At 39.4% G+C, this 19,433-nt stretch overlaps 2 protein-coding genes and 1 long non-coding RNA gene across 4 annotated transcripts; 1 reads left to right on the top strand and 2 right to left on the bottom strand.

Annotated features, from left to right (window-relative positions):
* The first annotated feature begins 88 nt into the window (after positions 1-88).
* LOC114882785 (acyl-coenzyme A thioesterase 13-like) lies at positions 89-1,086 on the top strand. The gene is made up of 3 exons (XM_029199819.2): positions 89-471; positions 579-763; positions 835-1,086. Exons 1-3 carry the CDS (start codon positions 394-396, stop codon positions 998-1,000), a joined length of 429 nt encoding a protein of 142 aa, XP_029055652.1. The 5' UTR covers positions 89-393; the 3' UTR covers positions 1,001-1,086.
* LOC114882781 (peroxidasin homolog) lies at positions 1,030-13,112 on the bottom strand. Of its 2 annotated transcripts, none has more exons than XM_029199809.2 (7): positions 12,826-13,112; positions 12,297-12,685; positions 11,373-11,819; positions 5,603-6,120; positions 4,553-5,321; positions 3,989-4,337; positions 1,030-3,906 (listed from the first exon to the last, which is right to left on the bottom strand). In XM_029199809.2, exons 3-7 carry the CDS (start codon positions 11,552-11,554, stop codon positions 1,852-1,854), a joined length of 3,873 nt encoding a protein of 1,290 aa, XP_029055642.2. In that variant the 5' UTR covers positions 11,555-11,819; positions 12,297-12,685; positions 12,826-13,112; the 3' UTR covers positions 1,030-1,851. The 2 variants fall into 2 exon arrangements, with proteins under 2 accessions (XP_029055642.2, XP_029055641.2); XM_029199808.2 differs by having other exon boundaries at positions 11,373-11,752.
* LOC114882787 lies at positions 6,722-11,364 on the bottom strand. Its single transcript, XR_006829435.1, has 5 exons — positions 11,257-11,364; positions 10,503-10,748; positions 8,564-10,326; positions 8,088-8,416; positions 6,722-7,950 (listed from the first exon to the last, which is right to left on the bottom strand). It is a non-coding gene; the product is annotated as an uncharacterized LOC114882787 (long non-coding RNA).
* Positions 13,113-19,433: the final 6,321 nt, after the last annotated feature.

Raw genomic sequence — 19,433 nt, 5'->3', positions numbered from 1 at the left:
GTACATTTTCCTTATTCACTGTTTATCTCATTGTCAGATAATACAGTGATATCTCAAGTATTCAGATAATGATAATTTTACATGATATTTGAATTTTATTTAAAATTCAGGAATAAAGTATTAACAATCCGTTATCGTGTCTTTATATTTTTGATTTGTAATTGACAGTGGAACTACTTAACATATTAATTTACATAGGTTACGTCAAGCATGAGTTCTGTATTTATATCAGTTGCACAAGTAACTGGCGTCGGCAATAGAAAATAGTGTTGATTATTGCTTCAGACATAGTGCATGAAGAAAAGCACCATTAAAATTATATAATTGTTTATAGTGACAAGTAACTTATGTACATAATTTTAATTAAAAAACGTAAAATATAAACAAGAAACTATGTGTAAAACTCAGCTTATTAAAGCAGTTGTAGAAAATGTAATTTCCAAGACTAATTTTGGACAATGTATGAAAAAAGTAAATATTTGATCTCATTTATTTTTAACACATTTTAATGACAGTTAATTATGTTTTATTTGATCAAAGTTTATTTGTATATTTTAACTGTTTCTAATCCCATATAGATTAAAATAATTTCAGCAGGAAGCGGAAACTGTAAAGCAGAATTGGTTATCTCTGATGAACACTTGAATGCGGGTGGTACTTTGCACGGTGGTTTTACAAGTACTCTCATTGACTGCATTTCCTCATATGCTGTGATGACCCAAGGAGCTGGTGTACCTGGGGTTTCGGTAGATCTACACGTCACGTATGAATTTTTTTAAAATATATATATGTGTGATTCTGAATAATCAAAAGATATGTAACAACAATATTTAGGTTTATGAAAGCAGCCTTTCCTGATGAACTAATAACAATTGATGCTAAAACTGTACGTGCTGGTAAGTCATTAGCTTTCCTTGCGGTAGATGTAACAAAAAATAATGGGGTGGATATGGTTGCCCATGGGAGACACACAAAATATTTGTTACAAGGAAAGCAATAGCAAATTTTAGACAATGAAGGAAGTTAAAATCTGGTGTGTAATATTTATGTTGTTATTAAGATGAATATAATTTTTTGTTAAACATATTATGGTGTACATTATTTCTATAATTTTCTGAAAGAATTTCAAGGGGCCTACATATACATGTACTACTACAGGTATACATTACAAATACTTATAATATTTAATGGCACGATATTATAAAAGATGTACATACTGTTCTTTAATATAACAGTGATACCAAAATTGGACTTATTAACACACATATTTATCACTGCTCAAACTGGACATAGAACCTATTTAGAAATCAGATTTTTACATTGTTAATAATTATAATAGATACAACTAAAGTGATATGTATCTTGTACTGCTAATGAGGAAAGACATGTTATTATATGAAAAATAATTTCAAATTTCTGAAAGCAGCGAATAATATGTAGAATTCATTAACATAATTCATCAAAATATTAAATTTAAATTGTGCATTATACATTCGTGTTTTAATGAAATCGATTACATAAATAATTTTATACATATCGATGTTAAAATATACCTACTCCTGCTAAAAATATACCTGCTACGAAAGCGAAGCGTCATTTTCTGCGATAAAAGAATGTTCAAAGTAAAAAATAAAAATGGTAAAAACCTAAAACGAGTAAGATGGGGGACTATGTACTTTCCTTGGTAGGATGTCTAAGATATCGCATACAAGACTAGAGATAATAACAGACACCTAAATAGGCAAATCGAGTTTTAAAGAGGGCAACAAAGAATCAATCTTCCACTCGATCCTTTTACGATCCGTGGTGTATGTACAATTAATAAATGTGCAAATTAAACGAAGTATTCTGTTACTGTAACTTTTTTACATCCTCTAAGAGGCTCTTTAAATCGTCTATTCTATGAGACAGAGACTCGGCAAGGTCCTTAACTCTCTTGCATTCCTGCTCAGTTTCCTGGATCGTTATTTCCAGATACTTAATCCTTTCAGTTTGATCGTGCCTACCTATATCTTTCGAAACATAGTTATTTTGTGCTGGCAAGTATTTGGCTGCGCTGCGTCTGAATCGCGAGATCGTGTTACTCTGTTCCTCGCAACCGTCGCAACAATCGGACCAGACTCTCAGGTCAACGTACGGTATTTCATCGCAACTTACGAATTTGTTGTCACCTTCTGGTAGCACGAACACATTCGGTTGTATTCTGTCGATATTATCTCCGTTGTCGCATAGAATTCTAGCTAAGCTCGTTTGTTTTATCTGGGCAAATTGGTCAGGTTTAAAGACAGTGGGACTTTCGTACCAGAACCTGTCGCCATTCCTGGTGCGTCTGAATTGTTCCAACAGAAGACACTTGAAAAGAGGACCCACTTTGGCGTTCGGTAGTTGATCCTCTAAAACTCCACCGACCCAGACGTCTATGTTCCCAGGATGACCGTACAATTCTCTTAGCTTCTGTCTGACTCTGGCGCTGTGTATTTCACCGGCCAGATCTTCGAAGGTCTCTACATGCGACATGTTACAGAATCGTCGCCATTCCAGGTATCCTGGCAACGCATGATCCCTGCCGCGTTGAATATTCATAGCAGCTAAGTCCAAAGCTACCGCATGAGCAGTATGGAACAGCTGCTCGGTCAATTCTGTGTTCAAGTTCTCCTCGGGTAATTTTAATTTAGCCGCTGTGGCGAACATCCCTCTCATCAGAGGATCAACGCCACCCTCTTCGACTAATCTCCACGGTGAAAAGAAGGCGTCTCGTAGCTTCAGGGGACCTTGAGGTATAGACTGGAAAGACGAGTTAAGACGCTGCAGACGAGGTTGGATCAATGTGTGACCGAACCTCAGAGCCGCAGTGGCAAAGACGTTGGAAATACTGGCGTCCAAATTCGGGTCGTAACCTCGGTAGGGAGCCAGAAGCTCCTCCGCGGTTCCGTCGAATACGTGAGGTATCCAGTGCTGATAAGTGACGTGTTGCATCTCGGCTCCAACGATCTTCCTAGCTTCCTGGTACAGCTTCTCTCCGTTCCAGTGAGGGTTCATCTCCCGCAGGCTGCGAGCGATACGGTTGTGCTCTCGTAGCCATATCGTGTGCATCGCCAGGAGACCCACCTGCTCGTTGGCTCGAATGTCCCCAGCTACGAAACAGTTGATGGAGCTTTCCAGAGGATTCCTTCTACAGTCAACGAACTGACCGTTGGCGTATGGGAGAAGCGGTTTGTGACCAGGAATAGTAGGACCTTCTCTTAATAAACCATGATCCGTGGTGAAGTCGCGCAAATCTCTGGCTAGAGCATCGTCATAACCGTATACCTGAGAAGCATCCAAGTAACTGGTCAATTGATTCAGTTGTTCGCGTGGAGTGAAACTGCCCCACAATAGACTAGTTGCACCAGAACCACAGACTGCGCTGGTTCTTATGAAGTCGATGCATCTTCTGTTGGTCACTCTAGGATCACCTGGAGGAACATCCATAGGAAAACAGGGCGCTGCGTTGTCGCAAGATTTCTTGCAGTCTATACCATCCCAAGACTCGCTGGAGACCGATGGCAGAGAATGATCTAAATCATGATCCAAAAACTGTCCCCATTGCATCACCATGTGGGTGATCCTCTCGTCGGAGGTCACGTTATGGGTAGCTACTAGGGTAGTAGAGATCAGTCGCGCGGCTGGTTTTGGGTAGCCGTAATAACGACGTCCTTTCTCCCATCCCACTGGAGATGAAAATCCGTTTTCATAAATTGGTTGCAGGACTCTACGAAAACCGGTGTAAGAGGATCCCCAGGTGGGGTATCTTAAGTTATTACAGCTACCATCTATGCTACGGTATTTGGTATGGTAGCACATGTTCGTGCAGTTCTGCTTGTGCCTGTGTCCAGTACATCCTGATAGTCTCTCAATTTCTCTGACCTAGAACATCGATACGATCTTACAAAATGTATTTATACAAAATGTAATAAACATTTGGATGGATGGAGGATAGAAGACACACCTGTTCCGCTGTCAAGACTTGTTCATACCGAAATTCATTAGTGGTATTCGCGGTGATACCAGCGTTTATCATGCGCCTTATATTAACAAGCGTTCTCTCAAAAACTTCCGCTGGCCTAGCCGCGGCGCGACCAACGGCATCTGGAAAACGCGCGAGTCTGAATGGATTCACTCGCGAGCTGTCACCGGTGAAGAGACTTATCAACGTATTATTTATGGCACGATCAATCTCCTCGGTGGCATCCTTGAACGCTCTTATCACCAGTACATCTGTCGCTTCAGGCTGGCGAACGCGCACCAACGCTTGAGCAGTTGCACGCCCATATTGGTTCATTGCCGAGCATTCGTATCTGTGAACAAACACAATTGTTAATTATTATTATTATCATCATCAGTAAATTGAACGTTGAAATTAGCTGTTACGTATGTCAAAGCTATATTATTAATCCGAAGACAAATAAAGAAATACACTTTGCATTTAGCGATCCTTGAACGTGCGAATTATAATTAGAGTTGTGTCATTACGAGGCAATCAATTTCTATCCGAGACAGGAAATTAATTCACCTGCCAGTGTCCGCGGCAGTAACATTATAAAGGTACAAGCTTCCCCCACGGGATATTCGTACTCTCTCCCCTTCCACGGCTGTTCCATCCTTCTTCCATTGTATTACTGGTTTCGGAACACCTTCAACCCTACAGGGCACCTCGATAATGGCACCGGGTTCCGCCTCCATGTCGTGAGGCTCGTATGTCATCCTAGGTGGACTGTAAGAGGTATCAACCACTCTCAAATCCGCGCTAGTTTCAGCCTCACCATTAGAGTTCCTCGCTTGACAAACGTATCTAGCCGAGTCAGACTCCTTCACGGCAATGATTCTCAACAAATTACCGTCGTCTTCAATAGAGATACGACCACCTACATTCAACGTCTGACCATTTCGCCACCATTGAATTTCTGGCGTGGGCTGTCCCTCGACTCTGCACTTGAAGTAGACGTCTGTTCCAACTTGAACAGTTTGAGATTCGGGTAACTGGGTGAATCTTAACGACGGTGATACCGTTATGATAGCTCTAGCTTTTCTCGATTTCGTAGAGCCCATTTCGCTTCTAGCCACGCATTCGTATTCGCCGGTGTCTCGCTCGGTCGCATCTGAGATTATCAACGTTCCATCTCCCTGGATCACATAGCGATTTCCGTCGGGTGATACCTCGTTCGAATCTCGCATCCACTTGATTTCTGGAGCTGGGTCGCCTATCACCTCGCAGGCGAAGCTGATGGTGCCGCCTACTCTAACTTCCACGTCCTCAGGACCGTTCATGATGCGTGGTTTGGCTAAAAGATAAGGATTCAATGAAAATTCAGAATATATATCTATACAAAAACTAACTATGCAAGGATTACCCTCATTGTCAGAGGTCTACCCTGTAACTAATGAATTTTTTCTAAAAACTCCGTGCCATTGCAATATTTTCTTTTGTCACAGAACAAAGTTTCTCCATTAATATTATTAAAACTAATGTGTCTCCGGAGAGCCATAAAGCAGCGTTCACAGTAGAGAGACGCAGTTATTTTATATAATGAACATTCCCTATCGTTTCCACGAATTACTCAACTGCAATGAAAGTCATCGGGGGACATGGTGGTCAGGGAGCGTCCCTTCATCTCAACGGGTGCCTGGCAAATGGCTGCCATCTCCGAGGATTTGCTCTGAAGTCTGTGCAACAGCCAAACCAAGTTACAATCGCAAACGAGAGCATTGCTGTCGAGACGGAGCCGCGTCATGGGTCCCACGTTATGAAACGCGTCGGCGGGAATATGATGCAGCATGTTGCTGTGCAGAAACAGCCTCTCCAACGAGGGCAGATCATTGAACGTTCCTTTCTTGATCTCTCTTAGGTGGTTGTAGTGCAAGTATAGTTGTTCTAATTTCGGCAGACCAGCGAATGCACCTGGTGAGATTCTTTCAAGACGATTCTTGTACAGGTAGAGGATCCTCAGCTTGGGTGCACCCTCGAAGATCCTGGGAGGCAGATGTCTGATGCGATTGTCGTTAAGCAACAGAGTGTGTAATTCTGGGAGATTGTAAAACGAGCCTGGACGTAGTTCGGCTATGTTGTTGAACCGTAGGTCCCTGGAAAATTTTAATATTTTTTAAAATTAAATTTCACCATTTTACGAGGTATTTTCGGATCCCTTTCTGTTCCATATCTCCCATATCGAGGCCTCCAAAGAGGAGACAATGAACGCGTTTTACATACTCAACACGAAGGCAATCACACTCTATCATCTTGAAATTATATCAAATCACCGTGTAGGTTGATTTTACGCTCCCATCTAGCTCTTAGTCGATTATCGATTAAAGCATAATCGCCTAAATAGAATCAAATGCAGATTTTTCATCTGGCGTATAGGTATACTGTTGAATAACAAAAGCAATCGAAACGGTAGGGCGTATTACACGGTTCGCCGCGGCAAAGATCGCATGGAGTCATAAAGCGCGAAGCTCTTAATTAACGATTTCATTCGACTCGTTGCACATTATTTCCTCCCTCTAAATTGCTGGGCTAGTTTCTCGGTTCGACGCGCCGCTATTTTAACCTCTTTATCGCTCCGGTTGATCTTCCAGTGGCTCGTTCCGTGTTGGAGCACCGAGCAGAGAAAAATGGAACAAAATCTGCGAACGGGTCCCCCGCCCCGATGTTTCCCGCGGTTCTCGCGATCCAGCTTCGAAATAATGAAAAGCTTTCGCGCGATGAATATAAAGCTCTAGCGTGAAACCAGAATCGTTTTTTGCCCTTTCTCTTTTGTCTGCGTGCTACTTTTCATTCATGTTTTTCACGATTTCCCAGTTCCGTCCCGGCGACGACGAAGAAACGGCGTGAAATCCGTCGGAAGAAGCCGGAGAAATTATTCCTACGGAAAAAAAGGGAATTTTTGTAAAGTCGTGCTTAACATTCGGGTAACTTATTCTGTAGATACATATAATAGAAACTGTGTTGAAAAGTTAAGAATAACAGAATATTTTGTTTTACAGTTCTTATCTGTAATTATACATACATATAAAATAGAAATGTAGTTGAATCGTACCTAGTGAGCTTTTGAAAATACAGGTATCTCTGAAGATACTTTATCACGTTTTATGTTTTACTTAAACCTGGTATAAGTTACAGGAGACTGAAACGCCATGCGAAACGAATGGAAAATGCGAAAGAGAGGAGAGATTCCCTTTCACCAGATCTAGCGATCATATATTTCGACGCGTCACTAATAATGATACGTGATATTTGCAAAGAGCCGCTTCAGTAACTCTCCTCGGGTACTTGTCGACGTTCATATTCGTTCGCCGCGATTCGTTTCACGTCGAACGCGTTGTAACGCGATCGAAGTTGTTTTACTGCTTGTAATATTCTTGGAAACAAGTTGCAACATTTTTCACTTTCAATCGAATCGTATTTTAACGTAATTTCCGGAAACCGTCGCCTGTTCACCGTTTGGAGATTGAAACAGAATAATCGATTAAAATGCACCGGTGGAAGTCTATTAAATTACGTTTCGTCGCTATCGGATAAAAAAAAAAATAAATGAGTGAATAAAAATGATAATGAATAGGAAATAAATTTACTTTCACCTCGATCTGGGATTTCGCTACTTCCTAGATAAGAATTTCCTTCGACGGCATTACGATTGGGCCTATTAAAAATTTGCTTCTGGTAAACAGTATTTATGAGAAAACCAACGATCATCGAACAATCCTTTTGTATTTTTAGAATCGTTGAGTAATATTTGATAACTCGTTCTTGAATTAATTCAGAAAAATCCGGAAACCACTATGACGTTATTTGTTTCACTGATTCATGAGCATCTTTAGATGGAGTTATGAAATTCTGCTGTTTTTCTGTGATCCTGTTACTTTACATTTCCGGAAAACATTCACCTCACTTTGGTTACAAAGTCAAATTTCCTGAAATTTAATTTTAGGATCATTTAACAGTTTGCAATGTTAATGATAAGATAAGAAATTTAGATAACAATAACAATGGAAATTTTTCGAATTTTGGAATACCATCCTAATTATATTTTGAATATAAATAAAACTACCTTTTCAAGTGGAAATTAAAAAGCCTGCTTGTGAGTCCTACTTTTTACATGATTTCAAGTTTGTTTGCACTTCATTTATAATAAAAAGTTAAACCACGATTTTTGCAATGTGTACTCAGTTAATTGTTTAAAGAGAGATTTTATCAGAATGATTTATCGATGATCTAACAAAGGTGTATTTATTCAATGAAGCCAGGGCAAACCCCACTTATGTGTACTCGATATTCAGGTCAATATCCATAATAGGTATACTCTCGTCGGTCCGCATGAACACCGTTCATTTCAACATTTTAAAGAATCCTTCATCCTCAAATTACCTTCTCCTCAGTCTGTAATTCGATAAAAAAAAATGTTCATTCTATTTTACAAGAGAATATTTAAAAATTTTTTAAGTTAACATATGCAGATCTACCTCTGTAGTATATTGATATTGTTCTTCATTACCAAGAAAGAAAAAAGTGGAAGAAAACATTTACCTTGACAATACGATCGTTATCTCAAGAAACCCCCCTACCCACGTTCGAATTAATTCAATCCAAGTAACAAGCGAGCCTGCCCCCGTTGTCTCCACAAGGGTCCTTCATTTTAACGAGATCGTTTTATCCTTGCGGATTCTCCCAGCGAAAAGAAGATCACCATCAAGGGTCATTTGTATCCGCGATATTCCGATCGAAGTGCAATTTAATCTGTTCAGTTTAATGAAAACATTCAGCCTCGTAACGAACAGCATTTTTATTCGTCTATCTTCGATTCGCCCTCTAAGTTCGTCTACCAGGACCCTTGTAGGCAAAAAAAAAAACACTGATCCTGTTCGTTTCTTGGCGTCGATTTTTACGACGGACCTTCGTCGAGCACCCTTTGTCTGTAACTGGCTTTAAACAAAGATCCAGACTCTCAGTAAAATATCTAGAATTCGTTTAAGCGCACCAAATGGCTAGAATATAAACCGTGAGGATTGTTTATGCGAACCGACGCACGGAAGATTAAACCCATGCCTGCTTGCTGCTTCTTTTCGTGAAACGGTAAAATTATAACATTAATATTTATACTTCGGAAATTGGACTTTTGGCGATTCGATTGAACTGAGAATCGTGGGTGTATACGTATGCTTCGTTGAACTAGAGGAAATTCAATTTGAATACAATTATGCCAGAGATAGATCAGTATGGGAACGTTGTTTGAATTAACCGAGTATCAACGGTTCAATTAACAACGATTTCTCTTAATTACGTCTTCGGATAAGAATTATTACACACTCGTTCCTGGCAGTGACTCATCTGCAGATGCAAAGAGTTTAATCATTCCTTCTCTAAACAAGATTTAATTGTCATTAAATAGCCGATGCAATTAAATCTCCCGTTAATCGCTTATCATAAATGAAAAGCAATCCTTGATACATTTCCTGTCATTTCTCCAATAAGAAGATTAAATTTCTTCCTTTTCCATTATCCGAAGAACTATCGATTGAGATTGGAGACCCTGAAGAAAAAAAAATTTTAATGTTTACTTTTTGAGGCAAAAACGAATTGAAATCTGTAAACAGAGTACACGGAGAAGATAAAATCGTGAAAAAGAAGTCCCTTAACCGAATCGAAGGGTGACTAAAACGATAAAACGTCGCGACGTGTAAATATTATCATCAGATACGATGCGTTATCGTTTTCTCACTCTTGGCCCGTGTTTTCAGAGAAAAATCAACTTTGCGAAGAGGAGAAAAACCGGAGAAAAATGTTAAACCATGTCCACAAGTGTCTTCGCTTCGATGGATCGTATATAAACGTGATGTCACCTTTCGAAATGTTGATAAGAACGAGGACACTTCTTACGAAACAGGCTGAAAATATCAAAGAAAGAAATGAAAAAAAGAATTTACCTTTTTTTTTAAATAAATATAATTCGTGGCTGACCTTTAGAAGATATTCGATAAAGAGGGCGTAAAATAAATTTAGAATACTTAGTGAATCGTTATCAATATCGAAATAAAAATTTGGCGATCGATGATTTTGACGAGTCTGATTGCTTTAGTATTAAGCTAAGAACAACAAGTGAACCAAAGTATGCACACGTGCAGCCAAGAATTTGCATTCACGCGATTCCACCTTTGTTCTTCTCTTCAGAGATTCATCCTCGTCCGCCTCGTCGTATCTTATATATAGTTTAAGCAACACGGTCATGCCTATTTTAACTGTATTCGAAGACTCGATCTTGTACGTGGAAATATCGTCGATGCACGATACAGCTGAAAGAAACACAATTCTATTGAAAAATGAAGAGAAACAAAGTGGAACTCGAGTAAGATCTTCTCAATCTTTGCAGAAACGAAATCTTAATTCATTTTTAAATATTATATAGATAATTATATTTTGTCCAAGTGAATAATTGGAATCCTTAATAAAATGAAAAATTATATTTTACCTGAGTGGAATGATTTAAGCTCCATTTTTCATTAATGGAATAAATGAGAAGATGAATTTTCCAATTGCGTACTTCCATATAATAATTTAAAGTACAAATTAGACATCCAATATGAGCATTACTTGAATACGATCCTCCAATTATATTTCAAACGGCGCATCTTCGATCGAAGGCTATTGCTTCCACAGAATGGAGAAGATCAGAACATTTCGCGAACATTGTAACATCTGCGCGAGCCAGACTTTGCTGTTTAATTAAACATACCAAACGAAATGAAGATTTAAATGCATACATAAAATTACATACATCTTCAATGTTTTCTAATGTATCCTACTTGCTTTTTTCCAATTCAATTTCAATGCTACAAGTACCCTAAATGACTGTTCACTTCTAAAACTACATACAGTGCGATAAGATATAATAAAATAAAAAAAAGTAGTTTATCTACAAGTATCATAACTTCACTTTAATATAATTAATGAGTAAATACACCATCAGCTATGAATATAATTACAAAATACTAACTTTCCATAGTTAATATCTGACCCTATCTTCACCTAGCCTAACCGAGTCCAAATGAAACTTTCCAAGCTATCGTTAAATATCTCATAAATAAAACTTCCCACCCGCGATTTTACGACCGCGTTACATCATTTCCATCGGCTGGTACACCCTGTAGAATTCTACACGGCCCACATGTACTATTACGGATTAGAAATATCTTCAACCTACACCGTGACTACCCGATACATACCCCGAAATTTCCCCATGAACCATCATGGGACACGATGCAACGACCACTTTCAGAGGCCATCGATCGGGATAGAATGAAGCAATACGGATGAAAGAGTAACGGATTAAGTCACTTACAGGACCGTGGTGTTGGTTGGTACCCGTGGTACACGGTTAAGCTTCTGAAACATGCACCGCACGGTACTCCCGAAGCACATGCACTTATGGGGGCACTCGGTCCTCCCATTCTGCAACTGGACCGCCCAGGACACTCGCAGGATCACCAGGATCAAGGATACAACGATCAACTGCAGCCTCATTGTCTCTGATCCAGTCTATGACCCTTCACATCAACATTAATCACGCTACTCGAACTAGCACGTGCTTCTGGTCATCGAGATAAACGCTTCTTCCGTCTGGTTCTCTTTGGACACGCGGTACTTTCACTTCTTCGGATCCAACAGCGGCTCCTGCGAGGTTGCTGCTTGCAGTTTGCTGTCCCCGAGCCGGAATCTCGTCTGCAGGGTCGATCGTTCGTGATTATATAGGGTGTCGGAGAATTCCCTTGGAATTTGGCAGCACGTTCTACAGGTAGAACAGATATGCATCTGATAAGTGCTTTATTAAATAAAAGATCCTAATAAATGCAAAACGTGCTGCCAAAGTTTGGTCTCAATATCATCTGACACCATCTATGCATCATGTTTAGTTTGGACGTACTCGAGGATCTCTGAACTAATAAAAAAAAAAAAAGCGAGATAGGATTTAAAACTTCATCCAAAATCACGTGAGAATCTCTGCAAGTATTAATCGCCTAAAAAGAGATCCAAGTCCTAGCTATTGGATCGCTTCATCAATCTCTACATGGCTCGGTATGCAAAGTAATAAATCACCTGGTTACAGGGAGAACGGTACCGATAAATCAACACAGAACCAAGAGCGAACTATACGCGCATAAAATTGTTTGAGCACATTTTAAACAATTCTTTTTCAATATCCTCGGTACATATCTAAACTAAACATGCTATACACTGATATCTCTTTAAAAACGATCTCTCTTACAAGAACCTCTATCCTCGAAAATCCTCTTTACAGTTTCAGAGTACACACGCGATTGAAGAAGCTGGGACCAGCCTCGGGACCGTTTCGACCGGCGCAGAAACTGCGAGTGCGGTGAACGAAGGCAACGGCGGCGGCGAAATAAGGAAGAGGCGCAGAGGTACGCCGCCGCTGCGTTCTCGTCTCGTCGCGGCGGCTCAGCTACTACTGGAACTCCTCCACGCCGTTCTGAGCGCTCGATAGCCTGGAGATCGAGCGTACGCGCTTCGTTCGGCAGTGCGAAAGAGCTTTTCCTCTACCCCACTTTCCTTGCACGCTTTGGACGCTGCTTCGCGCGTCGAGCTCTCCTGATTCTTTCTCGATCTACCGTACATGATCTTCGTTTGTTTACTCTGTAATGCGGGCATGATACAATTGAGAGAAAGAAATGAAATGAAATAAAATGAACGCGTGTACTCCATACTTATATAATATGTATTACAGAATTGACGAGGAACTTAAAATCAATAAATCTGATGTTTTGTTTACTCACTCAGTATGTGCATATCGCAGAAAACTGTGCATTCAAGTAAAACGTTATGAAGCGTGATTGCTGTTTAGAACTCAGTGCTTCTAGTGTAAGGGCCTTTTTGCGGCTTGCAGTTTCAAGGAAACCGTCGGTGTATAATTGGCCGCTTTGTATCTGTCCACTTTAATGTTTTTACGAGCGCCTTCTATGGGATACTGTTCTCGCGTAGCCACAACTGTTATTACATGCTTCTTTCCTTATTTCAATTTCTTCAACAATTGTAAACTGAACCATGTAGAAAAAAATTAGACAAAGATCCGTCGATCCTAAAAAATATAATCCTTATAAAATATCTTACAAGTTATTTAAAAAATGAGTAACAAATGGTCTAAACCTGCTCGACTACATCATTTCCACTAATTATACTATTGTAGTATATGAAATACACTCTAAATTATACGAGTACCAATCAAAATGATAAGTTATCAGAAGCGGGGAATCCTGATACCGTTAACTTCTAATTGTTCGCCAGGATGCATTACGCATAAATGCAATATTTGGTGTAATTTGATATTTATCGATTGCATATGCACGTTCTCGTACATTTCCCATTAACATTCCGTATGAAATCCGTAGGCAGATAAGTGGAATGCTCGATGCAGGGGCGCGTTTGCATACGTGCTATCTACATCCAGTCGCAAGCGTGAAACGTGCACGCATGCAGGCCGCGTGCAAGTTCAACGAGCAACAGACCGCGGCGCCAAGAGCCGATCTTTGCCTACGCAAGGCTAACAGTACGTATAATTGATAGAAACGATAATAAAGATTGCTACCGAGAAATAAACAGAATGAAGAGTGACGCTTCTCGTATCGCAATAAAAATCTTCATTTCCAGGATTACTATAGTATTATTGCAATGTTCGTTTCAGACCATCCGTGGTGGAGCCATTTACGTTCATTTTGTAAATTTCCAACATCTTCAGTTTCATCCTCTTGACAATTCCTAAATAACAATTTAATTTTCAATCGGTACATCAAACAATGAATGTAAAATTTCTATAAGAACTGATGAGTCACCCAAATATGTTACCTTATCAGCAATGGAGAGCCTTTATGTACTCTTCAACAAAGATTCTCTCCGTTATAGTCTATTTACTCACATATCATTTTTGTTTTCAAAGAAGAATCTTGACGGTCCTGTAGCTGTTCCGTCCAGACAAGGGTGTGTATCTACGCCAAAGAATGCTCGTCTGTTGGGAACGCGTTATTGGAAGCTGTCGTAAAAATACTTGGTAGATACCTTCGGTTCTATTCAACGAACAGCTCGAACCGAACGAAGGAGGAGAATAAAAAACGGGGTCATTACCTTCGTGACCCGTTATCACATTGTCACGGAACAGCTGTGTGACCAAGGAACAATACAGGTGCATTGGAACCGAGAACAAAAGAATACTTAACGAAAGAGAAAGTATTAACATACTGGGTCACCGGCTGCTAGACCCGACTACAATTAGAACGCGGATGCTTAGGGATCGAAAGAAAAGGCCAAACGGGGTTGATGTTGAAACCGAAACGAACAAAATCTATTGTTATCGATATATCTGATAATTGATTAATATTATATTAAATAATATTAAAATAAGAATTCAAATATAGGGTAAGTTGTCTTCGATAAGTCTGTGAATTAAAATCGCGCAAATTTTTCCATGATTATTAAAAAAATGAACAGTATGATGCAGTCCGACTCTCCCTGACATCTTAATTCCTTGAAATTAAGGCTCGAGCTGAAGATGACCGTCTCGGATGAAAGTTTATGCGCGTCTGACTTCCCGCGGAGCAAAAGAAGAAAATTCATTGACCTTATTACTTAAATGGCGAGCAGTCGTAGCGGCTGCAATCAAAGGATCCGTCGGTCGATAGCGTTTAATATTGTCGGATTGCTTTGAACGCGATAATGTGGCTTCAATCGGTCAATCATCGATTATACTTTTCTATTAAAATTGATGAAAACTGTTCCGTTAACCCTTTGTAGTCCAACCTGATAATATTTTTTTTATACAGAAAAATTTCTTAGAAAATTATTCATAAGTTTGAAACGATCAAACTGAAATCACGTTAAAAAAATATAGTTAGAAAATCGATAAAATTAATTTACCTCTACTTCAATATCCTATTTTGGATACAAGCCCTCGAGATATCAAAAAGTTTAAAAAATCAATATTGAAACACAGAGAGAACAAAGGATAACTTTTTGGCAATTAATTTTCATGAAAGTAACAAGGATCTCTTATAAGCTGTCGTTTACCATCATAACATTAAAGAGATATATAATGATGATTAATATAAGCATCGACAGGGACAGCTGTGTTTGATCTGGACACTTTTAATGGAAGCCGATGAAATCATCATCGGGACCAGGATAAACTTACTTCACCGAATATCGTTGTCGTATTAATATCAATCTTTTTCGTCGGCAAGCTATTCGTAGACGACGTCGGTGCTATATCATCGAATCTTTAGTCTTCTATCACTGACACTCCAGGGAGACCAATCCGATTACACCAATAACTGGAATAGCTTCTTCTCCACGGGATGTCCTTGTAAATCAGTGGCTCCCAAATAAAGCAGTACGGTAAACCTGAAACGGCAGAAAGTGAAGATCGGTTACATGCGACATGAGCAACCTTTATTAAAAATAAATTCTAAGAATCCTTCTGAAAATGTTGGAACAAAATAAAATGAAATAGTAGAGATAGCGAAGAATATTTCAACTTTCTCTATCTTATACTAATCTCCTGTCGTGTCAAGTAAATTACTAGATAACTTGATGATGAATATAAAAACGGATAAAAGTTCTTCTCCAGCATTGCAAGTGCCCGCACAATCTCATCAATTCAACGGGTTCTTCTCTCTGTAGACCCACATTTCACGCTTTCCCGCATCTTCTCGACAAATGCATTACGATCGAAGGATACCGGAATCTCAGCAAAGAAGAGATGAAATAGAAACCAAGATGTTCTTCCAGAAAGTAAGAAAGAGACTACATATTTTAGGAAGTTGCTTGCAAAGGTAACATTGCGAAAGAGAGAACCGCATGTGCATCGGTGCATAATCGATTATGCGAACCCATTTCCACTGTCTCCTTTCGTCCGACAGAAGAGATCCAGTCCCCTTTCTCTTTCTCCCTCGATCTCAGCTCCTTTCAGTCGATTTCATTAGTCCTCTCTTTGATCCACAGTTCTGTTATCCACTTTATCCTCGTCTCTCTTTACGTGATCTGAACGTATCCATCATGAAATTCCTCCTCGTAGCTGACGGTGCACCGCTGACCAACGCTGACCTACATGATACCGCCGCCCGTGATACGGCTCCATCAGCAAGTCAAATTCGTTTCTTCTCTTTTTTTGCATCTCCAGAGAATCGATCTCTAGAGATGGGATTCGAGCATATTGCAAGCAGGTTCGATATTTGCCCTAAGATTCCAAACGAACAAGAGCTCGTTTTCCAAGAAACTTTGGATAGCATCTCGGAGATAGGGACAGTTTCGCGACGATCAACCTGAAACAGGATAAATTTGTTCGTTTATATGCGTCGCCTTGTCGGTGATGGAAGAAGTCACGTTTCCTACGATGATCATACGAAGTACGTGAGAAGTATTTTTCGCTGGTTACGCAATGTTTCCTTGTCGATGATCCATTTCTAGGTGAACGAGAATCGTTTGGAACGTTGTTGGTTCGGGTTGATTTCGGCTCGATGGATTATCGTGCTTTGCTTGCAGTTTCAACGTTGTTTTAGCATTTCAGAGTTGCTGAGGTAGGTGGTTACAGTGAAAGAATTTACTGCAAATTTTTTTACCTGAAAATGAATGAAACTACGTAGTCGTTTCAACTGTTTAAAAAAAAATAATAATATAGGTATATCTTGATTAAGTATAAAACAAACATCAAGGCACTGTTTTAGCATTAATGAGATACTTGGTGCCCACGAATGTCTGGATCTCTTAGAATTCTATTAATAACACGGTTTCACGGATTAAATCACGATTCGTGGCAGTGAATCGTACATTCTTGTATGCATCGGCGAAACATTCGTTGACCTCGGTTGAAGTATCGAGCCAGACCTAATTTGTGCTCTTCGAATAATTAAATAAAGTTGAAATTTAATTTTGCCCGCGCCATTCAATCTGTGGTTAATTCATTCGTGCTCCAGGAAGGACGACTATTTAATGCGGTATCCATTTTGTATCGTGCCTTGGCAACCCTTGGCAATCCTTGGCTTCCGCTTCGTGAAAAACTCCTCTTTCATTTCCCTTCTGAAATATAATTTTTCTGAACACTTTGCATTTTTACATAATATTAAAAATACCATAGCAAGTCTTTTGGTTTATAAAATATTAGAAATATTTTTGCCAAGAGTTTTAAACCAGAAAAGGCAAATACTTAAATCTTATGCACTTCGTTGTCGACCTTCATCCCACATTCGAAGCTTCTTTTTATCACCATGACATATATGGAACGCACATGGAGATGGTCCGCGTTGTTCGCAAGGCTCTCCTTCTGTAAAAGGTCCCGATGCAACGGTGTTCCATAAAAATTACATCCTTTGATCGTTTTTGCGCTCGCAGCTTCGCGGGAACGAAGCTCGTATAAACGTTGAGGTTTTGTGTTCAAATTCAAAGTGAAAATAGAAAGTGAACGTAATGATACATCAGTGAGATAAGCTCTAGAGAGTTAAGAGAAGGTTGATCATCCAACAGGAGAACTATTTCTTCCTTTCAACACGTATGATTCACGTTAGCAAATCTTATCCTAGTGCACTCTCATCCTTGATCTTTGCCAAGTTATCGCACAATTTTCTCCAAGCGTGATGAAATAAAAAAAATTCATAAACTATTGACTCATTTATTGTTCAGAGAATTGAGAATCGTGTAGACAAAGAATGTGAATTAATGAGAAATATTCATTTTCCTTTCAACAATGAAAAAAATGCTGTTTCAGCCTGGTTGGTCGATGTGAAAGGTAAAATGAGAATCGATTTCTCGTTTATACGGTGCGAACGCATTGTTGCGCAACTCACGACAATGGCCTGATTGCAAATAATAATCGTAGCAACTGATAAATTATGTTGATTCGTGCGAAAACCGTTTTGTTTCTTCGCTCCGATCGATGCGTATTTTTGCGCCTTATCGTTGGTTACATCAACCAGCACGAAACCGTGTTTCCCTTGTTAATAATCTCAAACGGTGCGGGTGTTTCCGAAGGAGAATTGGATATTCTTAGAAATGATCGCATCTGTGTCTATATAGTTAGATTGTTTTGTGTTGATCCTGAAATAGTAACGAAAATGGAATGATCGATAACAAAATTGTAGCCTGTTAATGTTAAAAATAGACTTACGGTTAACTAATAAAAAAAAGAGCGTTTCAATTAGAATTACTCTAAAGTACATAAACAAGATCTCTTCTTTTTATACGCTGTCCATTGGAATAAAACAACAGAGGTCCCTTAATGTAAAAGCAATAAACATTTTAAAAGGGCTCAAGTTTCCGTCTCGTATTAAACGTCCGTTTTTAGGCTGTAGGACGACGGATTCATCCGTCACGGCTGCGAGACTTCCGTTCTTTGTTTGGCGCCTCTATTTCAGCACATCCTCGAGTACAACTCATCGCAAAGAAAGACTGTAGTTATCGCGAGGACAACATTCGAGTCTTTAACTACAAAATTACGCTATTTCCTTTGCTGCAACAAGTGTTTCGTGGAAGAGCACGGTAAAAACATCGGGCAATTTGAAATAAATATAGAAACGAATCCAAGTTCTTTCTTGGGGGATGAGTGAAATTTCATTCAAAGTCACGAGACACGTGTCACGTGACAAAGAAGCGGCAGCATGCAATAGTAAATTAAAGGTTGATAGTCGTTCATAGTCCATCGAGACACCTGGTCGATTTCTGACAATGAGAAGCTCTGCAATTACAATGATAATCAATTCGGCAACAGAACGATCCCAATACAGCTGTAATTCACCCTCGAAATGTGTAAACGTCGATACGTGCAATACAATTTCGTTGGATAAACGGGTCTCGGAAACGTTAAATTTACGCTTCCTGTATAAAGAGCCGATCGATCAAGGTTAATAGCTAGCTTCCTGTGTTGATCGCATAATTATGATGGAAACCGTGACGAAATAGTACCTTCTGTCATGTTTGCCGTTTGATTGTCAATGAATAATTGATTGACATTCAAAAAAAAGATAGCTGGAATTCAAGTGTGATTATCATCTTCTTTGGCAGATTCTTGGATGAGCAGATGCTTAATTTATTGGCCTCTTTGTACAGTCTGAACATCTGAACCCTCTTACTGGGCCAAGGACTTCTTTGATCCTAATATTAATCTGAGGCTGTCGAACACTGGGCCTTGGGTGCTTATGTATTGTGCTGATTATACACTCTTGAGTACCTACTGAACAAGCTAAAGTGAACTAGAGCGAGATTCGCTCTAGAGCCAACCCTTTCTCGGCTATTCCCGGTCAGACCGGAAGTGGCAAAAAAACCATTTTTTTCGGCCATTTGTTGAAATTTTCACCCACAGATATAATTTGTAATATGTATAAAACGACACAGTAGTAGTCTGATA

Source organism: Osmia bicornis, chromosome 5 (genome assembly GCF_907164935.1).
Source record: "Osmia bicornis bicornis chromosome 5, iOsmBic2.1, whole genome shotgun sequence".
Classification (NCBI taxonomy): Eukaryota; Metazoa; Arthropoda; class Insecta; order Hymenoptera; family Megachilidae; genus Osmia; species Osmia bicornis.
The sequence above is the reverse complement of the archived record's forward strand: the minus strand, read 5'-3'. Positions and strand labels throughout refer to the sequence as shown.

Excerpts from the sequence above, each read along its gene's own strand:
- LOC114882785 (XM_029199819.2), top strand. The coding sequence starts at position 394 with ATGTGTAAAACTCAGCTTATTAAAGCAGTTGTAGAAAATGTAATTTCC. Across the intron at positions 472-578 it reads TTGGACAATGTATGAAAAAA|ATTAAAATAATTTCAGCAGG; the intron begins GTAAATATTTGA and ends AATCCCATATAG. Across the intron at positions 764-834 it reads TCGGTAGATCTACACGTCAC|GTTTATGAAAGCAGCCTTTC; the intron begins GTATGAATTTTT and ends AACAATATTTAG.
- LOC114882781 (XM_029199809.2), bottom strand. The coding sequence starts at position 11,554 with ATGAGGCTGCAGTTGATCGTTGTATCCTTGATCCTGGTGATCCTGCGA. Across the intron at positions 6,121-11,372 it reads CCAACCAACACCACGGTCCT|GGACCTACGGTTCAACAACA; the intron begins GTAAGTGACTTA and ends AAAATTTTCCAG. Across the intron at positions 4,338-4,552 it reads ACTGCCGCGGACACTGGCAG|ATACGAATGCTCGGCAATGA; the intron begins GTGAATTAATTT and ends GTTTGTTCACAG.